Here is a 16,528-nt window from a genome sequence, read left to right on the forward strand (position 1 = left end):
AACATTAACTTACCAGACACTGGATAACTGCACAGATTAATAAGCGTAACACAAATAAACCTATTTTTCTTGTTTTCTGAAAGCAAAATATTTCCTGTTGCGCACAGCAAACAAGTCCGTACAAGACTAATGACGTGGCAGTTGGCTGCTAAAATATTCACTGCTGGTATTAGTGGAGAGAAAGGGTGCGCCTGGGCGTCAGGCACATAAAGGAAATGAATGCAACACAATTATAGTATCAGTCAGTGGCTAATATTGTAGTTCATTATTAATAATTATGTATAACAGGATATTGTAAACATTGTGACGAAATTTTTATTAAAATGTTTCTTACATACCGTTATATTGGCTGGGCCGCAAAAATATTTGTTGTGGGCCACATGTGTTTGACATGCTTGCTATAAATCAATTTGGGATAAATTGACACCTAAACAATATTGTCTTCTGACCCACAAACAAGGTATGCCTCTCCATTTATTTAGGTGATCTTTAATTTTTCTTAGCAATGTTGTATATAATGTACACATTTTAAATCAGATTTATCCCAAAGTATTTTAGTTTTTGAAAGTTATTATAAATAATAGTTTTTTAATTTCAGTTTCTGATTATTGCTGAATATAGAAATGGAATTGATATTTGGATATTGATCTTATATACTGCAGTTTTGCTAAACTCACTTAATTTTTGTTTTTTTAAAAATCTCTTTCACTCTTTTTTTTTTGGTCCAAATATATTTTTATTGATTTCAGAGAGAGGTAGAGAGAGATGGAAACATCAGTGATGATAGAGAATCACTGATCAGCTGCCTCCTGCATGCCTCACACTGAGGATCAAGCCACAACCTGGGCATGTGCCCCACCCGAGACTCAACGGAACTGTGACCTCCAGGTTCATAGGTTGACACCCAGCCACTGAGCCACAGCTGCTGGGCTAATCCCAGTAGTGTTTTAAAAAGGATTCCTTAAGATTTTATATAGAGATGGCCAGGTGGTCTGTGACTAAGGAAAATTGTACTTCATTTCTAGATGCACTCAAAAAACATAAATAAATCACATTACAGTAATTTAAAATATTCAAGTAACTCACAGGAAGGCAGGGATAAGAAAACAAATGAAAAACAAAAACAAACAAAAAGCAAAACAAATTGTCAGACTTAACTTCTAATACATACCTAGTCATCTTAAATATAAATATTCTAAAAATGCCCAAAAGGCCCAGATTAAGAAAGTAGACTTAAAAACATGACTCATATAAGAATCAACTGGCAGTGCCCTCCAAGGTCCCGGATCCGTCTCTTCCTTCCACAGTGTTTGGACGGAACAGACCCAGGGACGCCCCTTCTCCCAGCCTCCGGCCACTCTCCTGCGTCTCATCCAGTCGCCACCCCAGAACCACCTCCGGGACCAGCCAACACACCGGTTTTTTCCTACCTTCAGTCCTATTGCCAAGCAGCCATGACCTCCCACATTCGTCAGAATTATTCCACCGAGGTGGAGGCTGCGGTCAGCTGCCTGGCCAGCCTGCACCTGGGGCCTCCCACACCCACCTCTCTCTGGGCTGCTGTTTCCACCGGGAAGATGTGGCTCTGGAGGGCGGCGGCCACTTCTTCCGCGAGTTGGCGGAGAAGAAGCGCGAGGGGCACTGCGCATCTCTTAAAGTTGCAAAACAAGCTTGGCGGCAGCATTCTCTGCCAGGACGTGCAGAAACCTTCCCAAGATGCGGGGCGGCCAAACTCAGGACGCCATGGGAGCTGCCCTGACCCACACCCTCTTGGAGCTGCAGGCCCTGACCCTCAGCTCTGTGACTTTCTGGAGAACCGCTTCCTGGATGAGGAGGTGAAACTGATCAAGAAGATGGGCGACACCTGACTCACATCGCAGGCTGGCTGCCCCCCAGGCTGGGCTGGGCAAGTGTCTCTTGGAAAGGCTCACCCTCCAGCACAACTTGGAGCCTTTGGAGCCCAGAGGCCCCTCTGCATCCCCTGGCGTCTCTGGCTTTTACCTAAGCCTCTTCCCGAAACTACTAGCCATTCTTTTAACCACCCTGGAGCCCCCTCCCATGCATTGGGCCAAATGAAACAATAAAGCTTTTTGCAGCAAAAAAAAAAGAATCAAGCAATAGACCTGGCTGGTGTTCCTTAGTGGTTAGAGCATTGGCCTGCACACTGCAGGGTCTCAGGTTCTATTCCTGGTCAAGGGCAACATACCTGGGTTGCGGGTTTGATCCCCAGCCCTGGTTGGTGTGTGTGTGTGGGAGGCAACCAATGAGTTGATGTGTCTCTCTCACATGGATGTTTCTTTTTCTCTTTCGCCCCCCCCCCCCCCCGCTTTCCCTCCCTCCCACTTTCTCTAAAAATTAATGGAAAAAATGTTCTCAGGTGAGGATTAACAACAACAAAAAGAATCAACCAGTGAATGCATAAATAAGTAGATCAACAAATCAGTGTTTCCTTCCCCCTTCCACTTTCTTTATAAATTCTATAATAATAAAAACATAATATGCTAATTAGACCAGACTGCCCTTCTGGACAAAGCCAGGGCTGCGAGGGAAGCCCGGGTCCCGGGTGCCAGAGGGAGGCCGGTGCTGGCAGCCAGGGGAAGGAAGGCCTATACTTGCACGAATTTCGTGCATCAAGGCTCTAGTCAATAAATAAAAAGGTAAAAAATAAAATTTTTTGATAACTGTTTTAAGCAATTTGAGTGTTTCTTTGTGTTGGTTTCATGTTTCTTTCTGTTTAGGGTTTGTTGAGGTTCTTACATTTGTGGTGTACGGTTTCAAATTTGTATGACTTTCAGTTATTGAAACTTAATTTTTATATTTAACATAAAGTCAACATTTTTTGGCATACAGTTCTATGAATTCTAGCACAGGTATAGTTTCTTGTAACCACCAGTTCAAGTCAGGACACAAAACCATTCTATCACTGTAAAAACTCCCTTGTGTTGTACCTTTGTAGACAATCATTCTTTCTTTTCTTCTTTTTAAAATATATTTTTATAATTTTAGAGAGGAAGGGAGAGGGAGAGAGATAGAAACATCAGTGATGAGAGAGCATTGATCGGCTGCCTCCTGCATGTCCCCCACTAGGCATCGAGCCCGCAACCCAGGCATGTGCCCTTGACCGGAATTGAACCTGGGACCCTTCAGTCCATAGGTCGATACTCTATCCACTGAGCCAAACCACGGGCGACAATCATTTCTTGAAAGATTTTATTTACATGCATATTAGGGACAACTTGATGTAGTCCCACTGCTCAATGATATGCTTATGTTTTCTGTTATTTTGAGTTTTTGTTTTTCTGTGTTTCATTATGGGTAATTTATACTGCTCAGTCTAATCTGTTATTAATCCGACCTGGTGTATTTTTCATCTCAGAAATTCTGCTTTCAGTTGTAAAGTACAAATGGTCCCATTTCCTCATCTGTTCTTAACATGCTTTTGCTTTTTCTCTGCCTCTTTGAACATATAAACATGTGTATGTCTTTGATTCTATTGTGTGTCATTTCTGGGTCTGTTTATGTTTATTTCTTGTTCTTGGTCATTCCTGCTTCTTTACATGCCTTGTACTCCTACTTTAGAATTTTATGTGGTTGGGTGCTAGATTATTAAAATTATATTATTTCTAGAGGGAAAAATATTCCTATAAATATTTTTCAGCTTTGTTCAGGGACCCAGTTATGGTAATTGGAAATAGTTTGGGTCCTTTGGAGACTTTTAAAGCTTTGTTAGGCAGGTTCTGAGCAGCCTTTAGTTTAAGAAAGTGTTTCTCAACCTCAACACTGGTGGCGTTTGGGACCAGGTAGTTCCTTGTTGAGGGGCTGTCCTGTGCTTTGCTGGATGCTCGGCAGGACTTGTGGCCTCTACCCCCCAGATGCCAGTAGCACCACATAGTCATGAGCGAAGGGTGGTTTTCAGCCTTTAAAAAGTTGTAGAGCCCTAGCCGGTTTGGCTCAGTGAATAGAGCGTCCGACTGAAGGGCTCGATCCCCAGTAGGGGGCGTGTAGGAGGCAGCCGATCAATGATTCTCTGTCATCATTGATGTTTCTATCTCTCTCTCTCCCTCTCCCTTTCTCTCTGAAATCAATAAAAATAAAGTAAGGCCCTGGCCAAGTAGCTCAGTTGGTTAGAGCAGTGGGTCGGCAGACTGTGGCTCACGAGTCACATGCGGCTCTTTAGCTCCATGAGTGTGGCTCTTCCACAAAATACCGACTTCTGCGCATGGGCCACAAAGTTTCAGCCGCACTGTACATGCGCGCCCGCACGTGGTATTATGTGGAAGAGCCACACTCGGGGCCAAAGAGCCGCATGTGGCTCACGAGCCGTAGTTTGCCGACCACTGGGTTAGAGCATCATCCCAATATGCCAAGGTTGTGGGTTCGATCCCCAGTCTGGGCACATACAAAAATCAGCCAATGAATGCATAAATAAGTGGAACAACAAATCAATCTCTCTCTCTCTCTCTCTCTCTCTCTCTCTCTCTGCAAATCAAGAAATAAAATAAAAAATAATAAATAAATAAATAAAAAGTTGTAGAAAGAAAGAAAAAAGCAGCAGCAGCAATGAGACCACTGTATGTGGCCAATAGAGCCAAATATTTATAGAGAGATTTCCAATCCCCAGTGTGGGAGACATTCTTTTCCTGTGTGAGACAGATGGCAGTGTGTGAAAAATAGCATTTTTCCAGCATAGAGAGTAGTTAATGCAGGCCTTGACATTAGAGTATGATTTGATTGTTATGTGTCTGCCACTTAATAACTTTATGACATGGGGAAAAATTATTTTTAATCCTCACCCAAGTATATGTTTTTATTGATTTTTAGAGAGAGAGAAACATCGATGTGAGAAAGAAACATAGATTGGTCTCCTCCCATACGTGCCCTGACCAGGACTTGAACCCGAAACCTGGGTATGTGCCCTGACTGGGAATCGAACCTGGAACCTTTTGGTGTATGGGACGACGCTCCACCCAACTGAGCCACCCAGCCAGGGCATGACATTGGGCAAGTTTTTAACTCTGAACTTCAGTTTCCTCTCTTGTAGAATAGAGTCAGTGTATACTTATCAGTTAGATTTTGGGAGAATTAAATGACAGTGAACAAAAGTATATGGTTCAGTGCATGACACATGGTAGCTGTTACTATTATTTCATTTCAGGAGTGTAGTATCTCTTGATGTGTATGTAGAGTCATATTTTACTAATTTGGAGGATTATTATCTGTTATCTTTCAGGTCATGCAGAAGGATTTTGTATGATGTGTACAATGCAAGCACATATCACCCAGGCACTCAGTAATCCTGGGGATGTTATTAAACCAATGTTTGTCATTAATGAGATGCGGCGTAAGTATCATCTATAGTTGTTTATATTAGTATTTATTAGCTAATTAGTCTTAATGGCCTACCTGGTAAAAGATGAGCCTGTTTATTATAAAAACAAGCAAACATATTTTATCATATGTGTAGATGCCTTTAATAACATTCTTAGTCAGACATTTACTATATAAACAGATTTTGAAACCTTAAAGCAAAAGATAGCAATATAAAAAGAAATTGTATTCAGTTTAATGTAAACAAATGAAAAAAATTTTAACTCAATTTGTTAATAACATCATTGGTAATTTTACAATGAGTTTTTCCCCTAGATATTTGGATTTTTATGCTGAGTAATACTAACTCTAATATTGCCCTACATGTTTCTTTAAATTGGTTTGAATTAGTTTTAATTCAGTTAATGATTACACTATACAGAGTGACAGTAATTGCCAAAATAAACTACACTTTTAAAGAAAGATTTATACTCCTACCTTAGCAAATTTGTAGATAAATTTTATTTTTCTATTTAATTTTTAAATGACTTTTAAATCTTTCTCTTGCATTGTAATGATACAGATTGCACAAAATTTTCTTAATGTGATATCTAGCTAGATAATTACAGGGGTGGATAATCATACAGTTACAAATATTTACAATGTAAACATTTTTTAAACATCATTGGATCCTGGCAAAATTTTAGCTGAGGATGATTTTGTTGTTGTTTAATTAATAAATATATAATAAATAAATAAATATAAGGCATGATTAACACTTTTCAACCTAAATCTTTAAGAAAATGTAATTTCTGTGTGTTTGTGTGTACTACATCCATGAATGTACATATACACACACTCACACACACACATACATGGTTATCAGGATAGAATTTAGATAGGTTTTGACATTGATGTGTTCTGCATGGATTCTCAGACTTAGGGAGATTAGCACCAAATTTAAGATGTGTGTAGTAACATAACATTGTGGACAAATTTTGAGGCAATATAGCTAAAGTTGAATTTATTCAAGTACAACTTCATTAACTCACTAAAGCCATGGATAGCATCTCTGTGCCTCCTCTCTGGGCTTTCAAACTCTAGTCCATGTGGACTTTTAATGGTCTAACTCTTCTCAGAGTAGCTGGTATTAGTGCTGCTTCCCCATGTAATGATTATCAGGTGTTTTCTAACTAATGTATTGTTATAAGATCCAACTTTGGGGGTTACCGCCTGGGCCTCTTGGGTGATGATAAAGCTTTGTCTTACACTTCATAGGTATAGCGAGGCACTTCCGTTTTGGAAACCAAGAAGATGCCCATGAATTCCTTCAATACACTGTTGATGCTATGCAAAAGGCGTGCTTGAATGGCAGCAATAAGTAAGTACTGACGTCTCCTTAATCCGTCTGAATTCTTGCTCTTCTGTAGATGTGTGTGCTTTGAGATCTCATGTAGCATATGTAGTTTCTGTAGAATCTTCTCTCACGTCACTGTCCGACTGTTTTTCAGATTAGACAGACACACCCAGGCTACCACGCTCGTTTGTCAGATATTTGGAGGATACCTGAGATCTAGAGGTAAACTTTCATTTAAAACTTTTATTAAAGTGGCCCTGGCCAGTGTGGCTCAGTTGGTTGGAGTGTCATCTTGGGCGTTCCGTGCATTGGAAGGTTGCAGGTTTGAGTCCCAGTCACGGCACATATCTAGATTGCAGATTCAATCCTTGATTGAATCGATCTATGTGTCTGACTCACATTGATGTTTCACTCTCTCTCCCTCTCCCTTCCCTCTCTCTTAAGTAAATAAAAAACATATCCTCAGGAGAGAATTAATAAATAAGTAAATGAATAAAGAGAATTTTTTAAAAAGTTGATAAGATGATCCATGCATATGGTTAACAAAAGCCAACTGTAGAAAGGATTAAGAATGGAAGTGTGTCCTCCATCCAGCCCAGACTCCCATCCCCCTTCTCAGCCCCACGCTAGCTTCTGGTGTCCTTCCAGTGGCTTCCTGTGCGTGAGCAGACTGGGAGCTGTTAGGTATGTCCCTTTCAGTTTCTCCTAACTGAAAAGTGTTTTTACACTTCAGCACACATAGGTCTAACATTGTCTTGCACAGTTGCGTTGTTTTCCATTTATTTTAGTCCCCTATCGAGGAGTACTTAGGTCACTTCTAATTTGTATTTTTTTAAAAAAATATATTTTATTGATTTTTCACAGAGAGGAAGGGAAAGGAATAGAGAGTTAGAAACATCAATGAGAGAGAAACATCGATCAGCTGCCTCCTGCACACCCCCTACTGGGGATGTGCCCGCAACCCAGGTACATGCCCTTGACTGGAATCAAACCTGGGACTCTTCAGTCCGCGGGCGCTCTATCCTCTGAGCCAAACCGGTTAGGGCCCTTCTAATTTTTAAGTGATCATCAGTGCTCATGAATATCCTTGTGCACCTGCCTTTATGTCCGTGTAAAAGTGTATATGTAGGATAAATTCTTAGCATTAGAATTTCTAATAAAGGGCTGGTATGTAATCTGACACCACCATATCATCCTTCCAAGAGGTTATACCAGCTTACATTCCAACCAACAGTGTGTGTGAGCCAAATTCATGGCACTTAGATTCACACTGTGTAGTATTAAATGTTTTGCCCAATCTGATAGGAGAAACTGTACCTTGTTTTAATTTTTTATTTGTAATAGTATTTTTGTGTTCAGTCATCTTAACAGTTGGGATGCCATAATGATTGCACTCTGCTTATCTTTGCATTTTGTTTTTATTTCAGTCAAATGTTTAAATTGCAAAGGCGTTTCAGATACTTTTGACCCGTATCTCGATATAACACTGGAGATCAAGGTAAGCTGGATCATCGTTGTGACAGTGAAGTTTAAAAACCAGTTAGACTTGACATAACTTCATGTATTTGTAGTTCACTTACAATTAAGACTGACTTGTTGGAGAACATGAATTTAAAATTTTAATATGCTAAGACTTATGTACAGGTGATTATTTGAACCTTGTAGCCAGCATCATAATCTTAAAACACTTCATCTTTTTATTACCTTTTGATGTTTCACTTAAATCTTAATAAAATCAGATCCTGATAACTATCTTAGCCAAAGTAGATGATGGTTATTATTTAGAAATTGTTTTGCTTCCTGCCTGATCTAAAGTCTCATTTTTTTTGCTGTTCTGAAGCTTTATTTTTTCTGATTTCGAATGTAATATGTGTTTATGATAAATGAGAAATACTGCAGATACATATGGTCCATCCTGCAGAATGAGCTGTTCCTGTCACTGATACACACTGTCCCGGAGTGTTACTTACTGTTTCTACAAATGGGGTCACACCTCACCTCTGACCACTTGTGTTTTCCTTTCGATCTGCTTGGCGTGTATGTGATGGTCCAGTGAGTGGATAGACCAGTTCACATGCCCGATTCTAAGCTGGTAGATACCTGGTTTGTTTCCGTTTTTAGACTATTTTATTTTATTGATTTTTTAAAAAATATATTTTATTGATTTTTTACCGAGAGGAAGGAAGAGGGATAGAGAGTTAGAAACATCAATGAGAGAGAAACATCGATCAGCTGCCTCCTGCACACTCCCTACTGGGGATGTGCCCGCAACCAAGGTACATGCCCTTGACCGGAATCGAACCTGGGACACTTCAGTCCGCAGGCCGACGCTCTATCCACTGAGCCAAACCAGTTAGGGCTTTAGACTATTTTAAAGAATGCTTCAGCTGCAGCCTCTTCACATATTTTTATTCACTTTAATCTGATCATTTTTAATGGGAGGGGAAATAACTTGATGTGTCCACATATAAAAATGAATGCATAGTAAAAGAACATTTCCTTTTTTAAAAATTGACTTGAGAGAAAGGAAGAGGGAGAGAGAGAGACAACATGGATCAGCTGCCTTCTGCACGTCCCCTACTGGGGAATGAGCCCACGCCCGGGCTTGTGCCCTGACCAGGAATCAAACCCGTGACTTCTTGGTTCACAGCAGTGAGAGGTAACGTGTGCTGCCTTCTCTTCCCAGGCTGCTCAGAGTGTGAACAAGGCGCTGGAGCAGTTTGTGAAGCCCGAGCAGCTGGACGGCGAGAACTCGTACAAGTGCAGCAAGTACGACAGGGTGCTGCCCGGGTGGGAAAGGTCCCTTGGCTGCCGATGCCATCTGGGGAGACACAGCATCTCTGTCCTCCGGGGCCAAGGCGTGTCCTCTGTAGGAGACCTGGGTCTCACTGCTGGGGGGGTGCAGGGAGAGCAGAGGTAAGCCCAGCAGCGGTGTTGTCATCCGCTCTGTTGGAAAGGGTGGCTAGAGGGCAGCCACTTCTCCTTGGACCTTCTCTGTGGTTCTCACCAGGATTGCTGGTGGTGTCTACTAGAAACCTCTTAATTTTGATTATTTCTTACTGTGTTTCCCCCTGAAGTCAAGAGTGCCTGTTTTCAGAAAGCCTTGCGTTGTATGTTTAAGTAGAGTTTCATTTTAGAGTCAGGTGATACTTGTTCTTATCAAATACTCATTCTGTGGGGAGAAGGCTCCCTTCTGTCTGAGCCACAGGGCTTTCTCTGTGTGAAACTCCATGGACATTTCTAATCATTAGGTTTCTTCCTTTTGTATCTGATAGTTCTTTGTTTTCACAGAATTATGCAGCCTGGAAATCTGTTTGTTTTTCAGTTTGTTTTGAGTTGACAGAAACTTGTATTAACTTAATTTGAGAATATCAGTGACCTGTGTGGCTATCAGCTCAGAATTATCCCAGCTTCCTGTCCCTGTCATGCTAATTAAGCAGTTTCTCTGTATTTTAAAGTTTTGTATTTTCACTGTTGGTTGAAAGAGTTGTTTTTCTCATCTAGTACCCTTTGGAAACTTAATTTAGAATGTTTAGAGAAATAACAAGGGAAAGGCTAAAATACAAAAAACATACTTAATCTTAATTATTTGTTTCTGTTTATTTCAAGATGTAAAAAGATGGTTCCAGCTTCGAAGAGATTCACCATACACAGATCCTCCAATGTTCTCACACTTTCTCTGAAACGCTTTGCCAATTTTACTGGCGGGAAAATTGCTAAGGTTTGTAGACATTAGTAACCTTTACGCCGAGCCTTTCAGGGCTCAGCGTCATTAGCTATTACAGGTTATAAACAATCTAACTGAACAGTTTTGTTACCTGATTTTCTAAATTCTTCCAGCACTTGGTAATGGGAGGAAAATGTCAAAGCATTGAGCCAGTAGTGTATTTTGTGTGTTTATGAGGGTGGGTGTGTTTCTATATCCTATAGCTGGTTAGGCTTTCTGATGATAAAATTGGTAACTTATCTGAGTTGAACTCCATAGTCAGTGAGGTAGAGAGAGTGTGTCCTTTGAAATGCAGCTGAGTCTGGCCACTCTTCCCAGTTGGTTTTCTTGGTTGGCTGTTTTCTGATTGGTAATACATTGATCTCCCCATTTCCTGTCCACTTTCTGAAGATTAAAAGTGGTAAAAAAGTCAGTGACATGCAAAAGAAATAAATAATCCATTCCTGAATTATTAAAAATAAAAATAAGTGATGATGAAAGCCCAGAATTGTCATTCTATAACTGTCTCTTTTGATTAATTTGAAGAATTCACTTAATATGGATCCTCAATTGTTCAAAGAAAATAAAGAATACAGTGGGATTGCATTAAACACACTTAGATTCAAATATGTTCCAGGTTCATCATGTCTTTTGAAATGGGGCTCAATGAATTAGGTTTCTGCCAGAATATCATAGAGCATAGTGAGCTGCAGGTATCCTGCCCTACGCCGCCCCTGCGCACCCCTCACCCAGACACGTGGAATGATCTGTGCTTCCAGAAACAATGCTCCTTTTCCTCCTCCCGTTTCTGTTTAGGATGTAAAATATCCGGAATATCTTGATATTCGACCATACATGTCTCAACCAAACGGAGAACCGATTATTTATGTTTTATATGCAGTGCTGGTACACACTGGTTTTAACTGCCACGCGGGCCATTACTTCTGCTACATAAAGGTGAGCGTGTGGGTTTGCTCATGGCTTTAATCACAATACACGGTAAGGGAGCACTGGTCTTCTTGGGGGCTCAGTTAAAATGGGCAGTTGCATTTTTCTTACATTTCTCTGGCTCAGGGTTCTCTGTTTCCCTAATCATATTGAATCTCTCTTTTATTGGCTCTTGCAGGCTAGCAATGGTCTCTGGTATCAGATGAATGACTCCATCGTATCTACCAGTGATATCAGATCGGTACTCAGTCAACAAGCGTATGTTCTCTTTTATATCAGGTATTGTCAGGAGAACAGATTCTCAAGTTTTCTGCTATTTTATTTCTGTTCATCTCATCAACATATTTAAATTCACTTAATGTGGATCCTTACTGGGTTCTTTTTAGAACTGCGGCTTGAAGCTTGGGAGCGTAAGGATGGGCATTTGAGGGTGGGTCCTGAGTGTGCTTTAGCTTCCAGCTGTTTGGCAGGTTAACCAGACACATTCAGAGGAAGGGAAAGGCGATGGCTGAGGAGGGCAGGCTTCTGCTCTGGCGTCACACTGGGTGACCTGGGGGCTATGGGGGCCTCGGGAAGGGGCTCAGAGCACTGGGTGTGGTCCCCTCTCAGCTGCTGAGCACAGGCAGGCAGCCACCTTCCTGGATCAGCCTGGGCAGCGCCAGCACCTCTGCTCATTTCTCTCCTGCTCTTGCTGAAGACTGTCGCTCATTCCATTGCTGGAAGGGCGTGGCCTTGGAGAAACTGAGGTGTGCTTCAAGGTATTCATTTGTAACAGCCGATCAGTCGTAGAATGATCAAATAAATTATAGCAAATCCATGTGTTGAAATATGCAGTTGTTAAAAGTGATTTGTATGAAACCTTTTTTTTTTTTTTTTTTTTTTTTAGTGACATGAGAATGTACTCAATAAATATGGCGGAAAAAGCAGTTTGAAATTTTATACTGTTGAAAAACCAGTATAGGCTAAAGTGTAGAGCAGCGGTCGCCAACCTTTCGGACCTCACAGACCACCGGTTGGTGACTGCTGGTGTAGAAGATACTCTCTTAAATCTGAATAGCAGGTGCCTCTGAGGCAGTGGTTCTCGACCTGTGGGTCGCGACCCCTTTGGGGGTCGAAGGACCCTTTCACAGGGGTCAACTAAGACCATCAGAAAACACATATATAATTACATATTGTTTTGTGATTAATCATTATGCTTTAATTATGTTCAATTTGTAACAATGAAAATACATCCTGCATATCAGATATTTACATTATGATTCATAACAGTAGCAAAATTACAGTTATGAAGTAGCAACGAAAATAATTTTATGGTTGGGGGTCACCACAACATGAGGAGCTGTATTAAAGGGTCGCGGCGTTAGGAAGGTTGAGAACCACTGCTCTAAGGGGTGAGATGCAGCACAGTGCTTGAGCATCGATCTGTGAACCAGGAGGTCACGATTCAATTCACATGCCCTGGTTGAGGGCTCAATACCCAGTAGGAGGCGTGCAGGAGGCAGCTGATCAATGACTCTCATATTGATGTTTCTATCTCTCTCCCTCTCCCTCTCTGAAATCAAAAATATTTTTTAAAAAGTACCATTTGCCCAGTTACCCTGGTGGTCTCCCAATCTGAGCACCTGACATTGACCTTGACCTAAAAGTCCGTGTGTAGCTCTGTTCGCTGCAGCAGGTTGGTCTGTTACCTGAGAGTCATAAATGAATCTCTTCTAAGGAGATGTCCTGTGTAACCCTAAGCAATGTCACTCTCTGTCCCCAGGTCCCATGATGTGAAAAATGGAGGTGAACTTACTCATTCCGCCCACAGCCCCGGCCAGTCCTCTCCCCGACCTGTAATCAGTCAGCGTGTCGTCAATAACAAACAGGCCACGTCAGGGTTCATTGGACCACAGCTTCCTTCTCACATGATTAAGGTAACTCTGTTCCATAGAGAGAATGTAACCTTTATGTTAATTTAAAAATGTATCATTCAAACCTTCAGGCTAGCATTGCAGTAATTGCCATAGCCTTGTATGCAAATGAATTTCTTGTCAAAATAGTATATTCAAGTCATCTATTTATATAAAAGGCTAAGTGACTGACCATCCATCTGTCTGACGTCCCACCGACCAGCCGGTACATATGATGTGCACTGGCAATTTAAAAATAAACAGTGACTTGTGCATGTGTGATACATATAAAGCTTTCACTGGTGCAAATCACACGCATGTGTTTTGATCTGTCATTGTCGATCGTGAATTTGGTTGTTTTTGTTGACATTCAACATGAACCACATCGCGATTTATTCACCGACAGGCCAGTACATATGATGTGTACTGGCAATCCTATATAATAAAAGCCCAATATGCAAATTGTCCCCTCAGGCGGTTCAACCAGGAGACAGGGAGTTCTACAGCTCACTATGATGTGCGCTGACCACCAATGGGTGGCACGGAACTTGGCAGGCGGAGACATGCTGTGACCTCTCGCTGGCTACCTGGGGGCAGGGGTAATGGGGACAGAGGTGCAGTGAGAATGTGGGGTGTCCGCAAAGCTCGCTTTTACTCCCCCTAGTACCCTCCCCTGGGACGCCAGGGCTTGTGTGCCGGGGAAGCCCCCATGCTCAGGTGCTGGGTGCCCATGAGGAGCTGCCCCGTACCAGGGCAGCCTCTTCCAGTTGAGCTGGGCCGCAGACGCCAGGACCACAGGGGCTGGTCGGGCTCCCTGTGGGTTCGCGTAGGAGCCAGTCTGCGAGGCCGGCCAGGAGAGAGTGTGCTGCCCACCCGGCTTCTGGGTGGCATCGCTGGGCGGACCAGAGGCCCACGCTGCGCCCGGGCCTGCGGAATCTGGCCGTGCTCACTGCATCTCTGCGTGGGGACTCAGGCGCCGTAACTCAGGTGGAGGGGGGCCCAGGGCCCAGAGATCAGCTGGGACCTGCCCTTCCATGCCAGACGCTCGCACTTTGATCACCAACCAGGCCTAGGGACCGCACCCATGTATGAATTTCGTGCACCGGGCCTCTCATTTAAAAATCAATGTTGACTGGCCCATGCACGATACATATAAAGCTCTCGCTGGTGCCAATCGCACGCGTGTTTTAATTTTATAATACTATATTATATGTACTATTTTGACATGTAATTTTTTGCAGTAACGTAATTACCACATGAATCTTTCTTCTAATTTCCTTTCAATGTGCATGAATCCGTGCACCGGGCCACTGGTTCATTATAATATATTCCAAGTGCACAGCACATCGCAGAGTGTGGATGTAATGGTGTATACCCGGGTATAAGGGTATTTAAACGCTAGAGAGTTTAGCTCTCGCGCTGGACTTCCATTCACTTGATGAAATACTTGGGGACCCTTATTAATGCTGGACTGCAGGCAAGTGGCCCCGAACCGACAGGACACTTTCATTATGTCTGCTCAGCCCTTTCACGAGTGTGGCGCTTTCTGTGTCCAGCTGGGTGTGGCCACACTTCCAGGTGGCCTCTTGGGGAGAACTGATGACAGGCCTGGGCCTTGAGACCCTTTGTGGAACCGAGGCCCATCTTTTGGTAGATTTCCATGTGAGGTCGCGACGGCTTGTCCACATGTTGGAATAATCCCTGTCCTCTGTGCTGTAGTGTGTTAACAGCCTTTCAGTTTGAGTTCCTTTGGTTTTGAACCAGCAGATTGTCCAGTTGTGTGCTGTGTCCTGTGGACGTGGGGCAGTGTGTGGATTATGGCAGGAGTTACACCTCTAAGGCCTCTGGGAGCTGGGCAGGCAGCGGGCTCCTGAATTGGACTCTTCGTGAGGGTGACATCAGGAGAGCACATGCCCTGTGCTGAGCGGTGGCTGCTACTGATTTTTCAAGAGTCTCCCCCCGCCACCGCCACCCCATGAAACCTTTCAATGTTATGATAGGAACTAATTCAGATATTTAAGAAAACATTGTGAAGGCCAAACAGAATTCATCTGTGAACGAGATTTCACCCATGACCTCCAGTTTGCAGCCTCTGGGGTATAGCAGCTGTAGTTGGAATCTGGGATTCAGAGATATTGTTGGGGGAGGGGATGGGCGGGCCAGTGGTGCCTGAAGGCATTCTTCTCTGTCTGCCCACGTGACCAGCTCCCTAGCTACCATGGCCAGCGGCCGTTCCCTGCTGGCTGGCACTTCCTTCTGCTTGTACAGCTCTGGGCTCCCAAGAAAACCAAGGAGAACATATGAGACTACTTAAAGGGGCCTATTCACTCTGCCCGATTGGAGCAGAAAGAGTATGGTCTGGGCCATGTTTTCTGGGCAAAAATAGTTGTCTCTGTTGCTTAATTATCAGAAAACGATGACCTGTGAAAGGTTTGTGCAGGTAGGAGTGGGTGAGGAGAGGGGGTGTTTCTAGGTGTGTAAAGCTTGTAATTTATAAAAAGAAAAAGACTCCCTGGGAAGGGTCTGTAGCCAGAGTGGGTTCTCTGCCTGTGACTCTCTGGAATGCTCACCAGGGCTGTGGTCTTCTTGCTTCCAGAACCCGCCGCACTTGAATGGGACCGGACCCTTGAAAGAAACGCCCAGCAGCTCCGTGTCCAGTCCTAATGGAACTTCCAATGTCAGCAGGGCTGGTGCTGTTAACGCTTCAACTTCTGTTCAAAACTGGTCAGTTAACAGGGCCTCTGTTACCCCGGAGCATCCCAAGAAACAAAAAATCACCATCAGTATTCACAACAAGTTACCTGTTCGCCAAGGTCAGTCTCAGCCTAACCTTCACAACAATTGTTTGGAGAACCCTACCAAGCCTGTTCCCTCTTCTACCATTACCACTTCTTCTGCAATACAGTCTACCTCGAGTGCCCCCACCACGTCAGCTCCCAGTAAAGTCACAAAGCCGACGGCCCCGAGTGAGTCCTGCTCCAAGCCAGTGATGAACGGCAAGTCCAAGCTGAACTCCAGCGTGCTGGTCCCCTACGGTGCCGAGTCATCGGAAGAGTCTGACGAGGAGGCCAAGGGCCTCGGCAGGGAGAACGGCCTGGGCACGGTCGAGAGCTCGAACTCTTCTGCTCTGGATGCTGAAGCTGACGAGGCCTCTCAGCACGAGCTTCGAGAACCTGTGACTCTAAATGGTGCTAGTGTCAGTACAGACAGTGACCCGGAAGAGAACGGTCTGTCCTTCGATGGTGCCAGCTGCCAAGTCCAGCCTGACCTACACTCAGAAAACCCCTTTTCTAAGGCAAATGGTCTCCCTGGAAAGGT

The 16,528-nt window shown here is 43.3% G+C and overlaps 1 protein-coding gene across 2 annotated transcripts in view; it reads left to right on the forward strand.

Moving 5' to 3' along the window:
* The window catches only part of USP42 (ubiquitin specific peptidase 42), a 34,807-nt gene that overhangs the window by 9,583 nt on the left and 8,696 nt on the right, over positions 1–16,528 (forward strand). For both annotated transcript variants that reach the window (XM_081092962.1, XM_081092961.1), the window contains exons 4-13: positions 5,231–5,341; positions 6,586–6,688; positions 6,819–6,886; positions 8,092–8,162; positions 9,351–9,433; positions 10,274–10,385; positions 11,187–11,327; positions 11,497–11,597; positions 13,081–13,234; positions 15,807–16,526. In XM_081092962.1, the coding sequence (XP_080949088.1) occupies positions 5,231–5,341; positions 6,586–6,688; positions 6,819–6,886; positions 8,092–8,162; positions 9,351–9,433; positions 10,274–10,385; positions 11,187–11,327; positions 11,497–11,597; positions 13,081–13,234; positions 15,807–16,526 (1,664 nt within the window). The remainder of the gene's footprint in view (positions 1–5,230; positions 5,342–6,585; positions 6,689–6,818; positions 6,887–8,091; positions 8,163–9,350; positions 9,434–10,273; positions 10,386–11,186; positions 11,328–11,496; positions 11,598–13,080; positions 13,235–15,806; positions 16,527–16,528) is intronic.

The sequence above is a fragment of the Myotis nattereri genome, assembly GCF_964212035.1.
Source record: "Myotis nattereri genome assembly, chromosome: 5".
NCBI classification, from domain to species: Eukaryota; Metazoa; Chordata; class Mammalia; order Chiroptera; family Vespertilionidae; genus Myotis; species Myotis nattereri.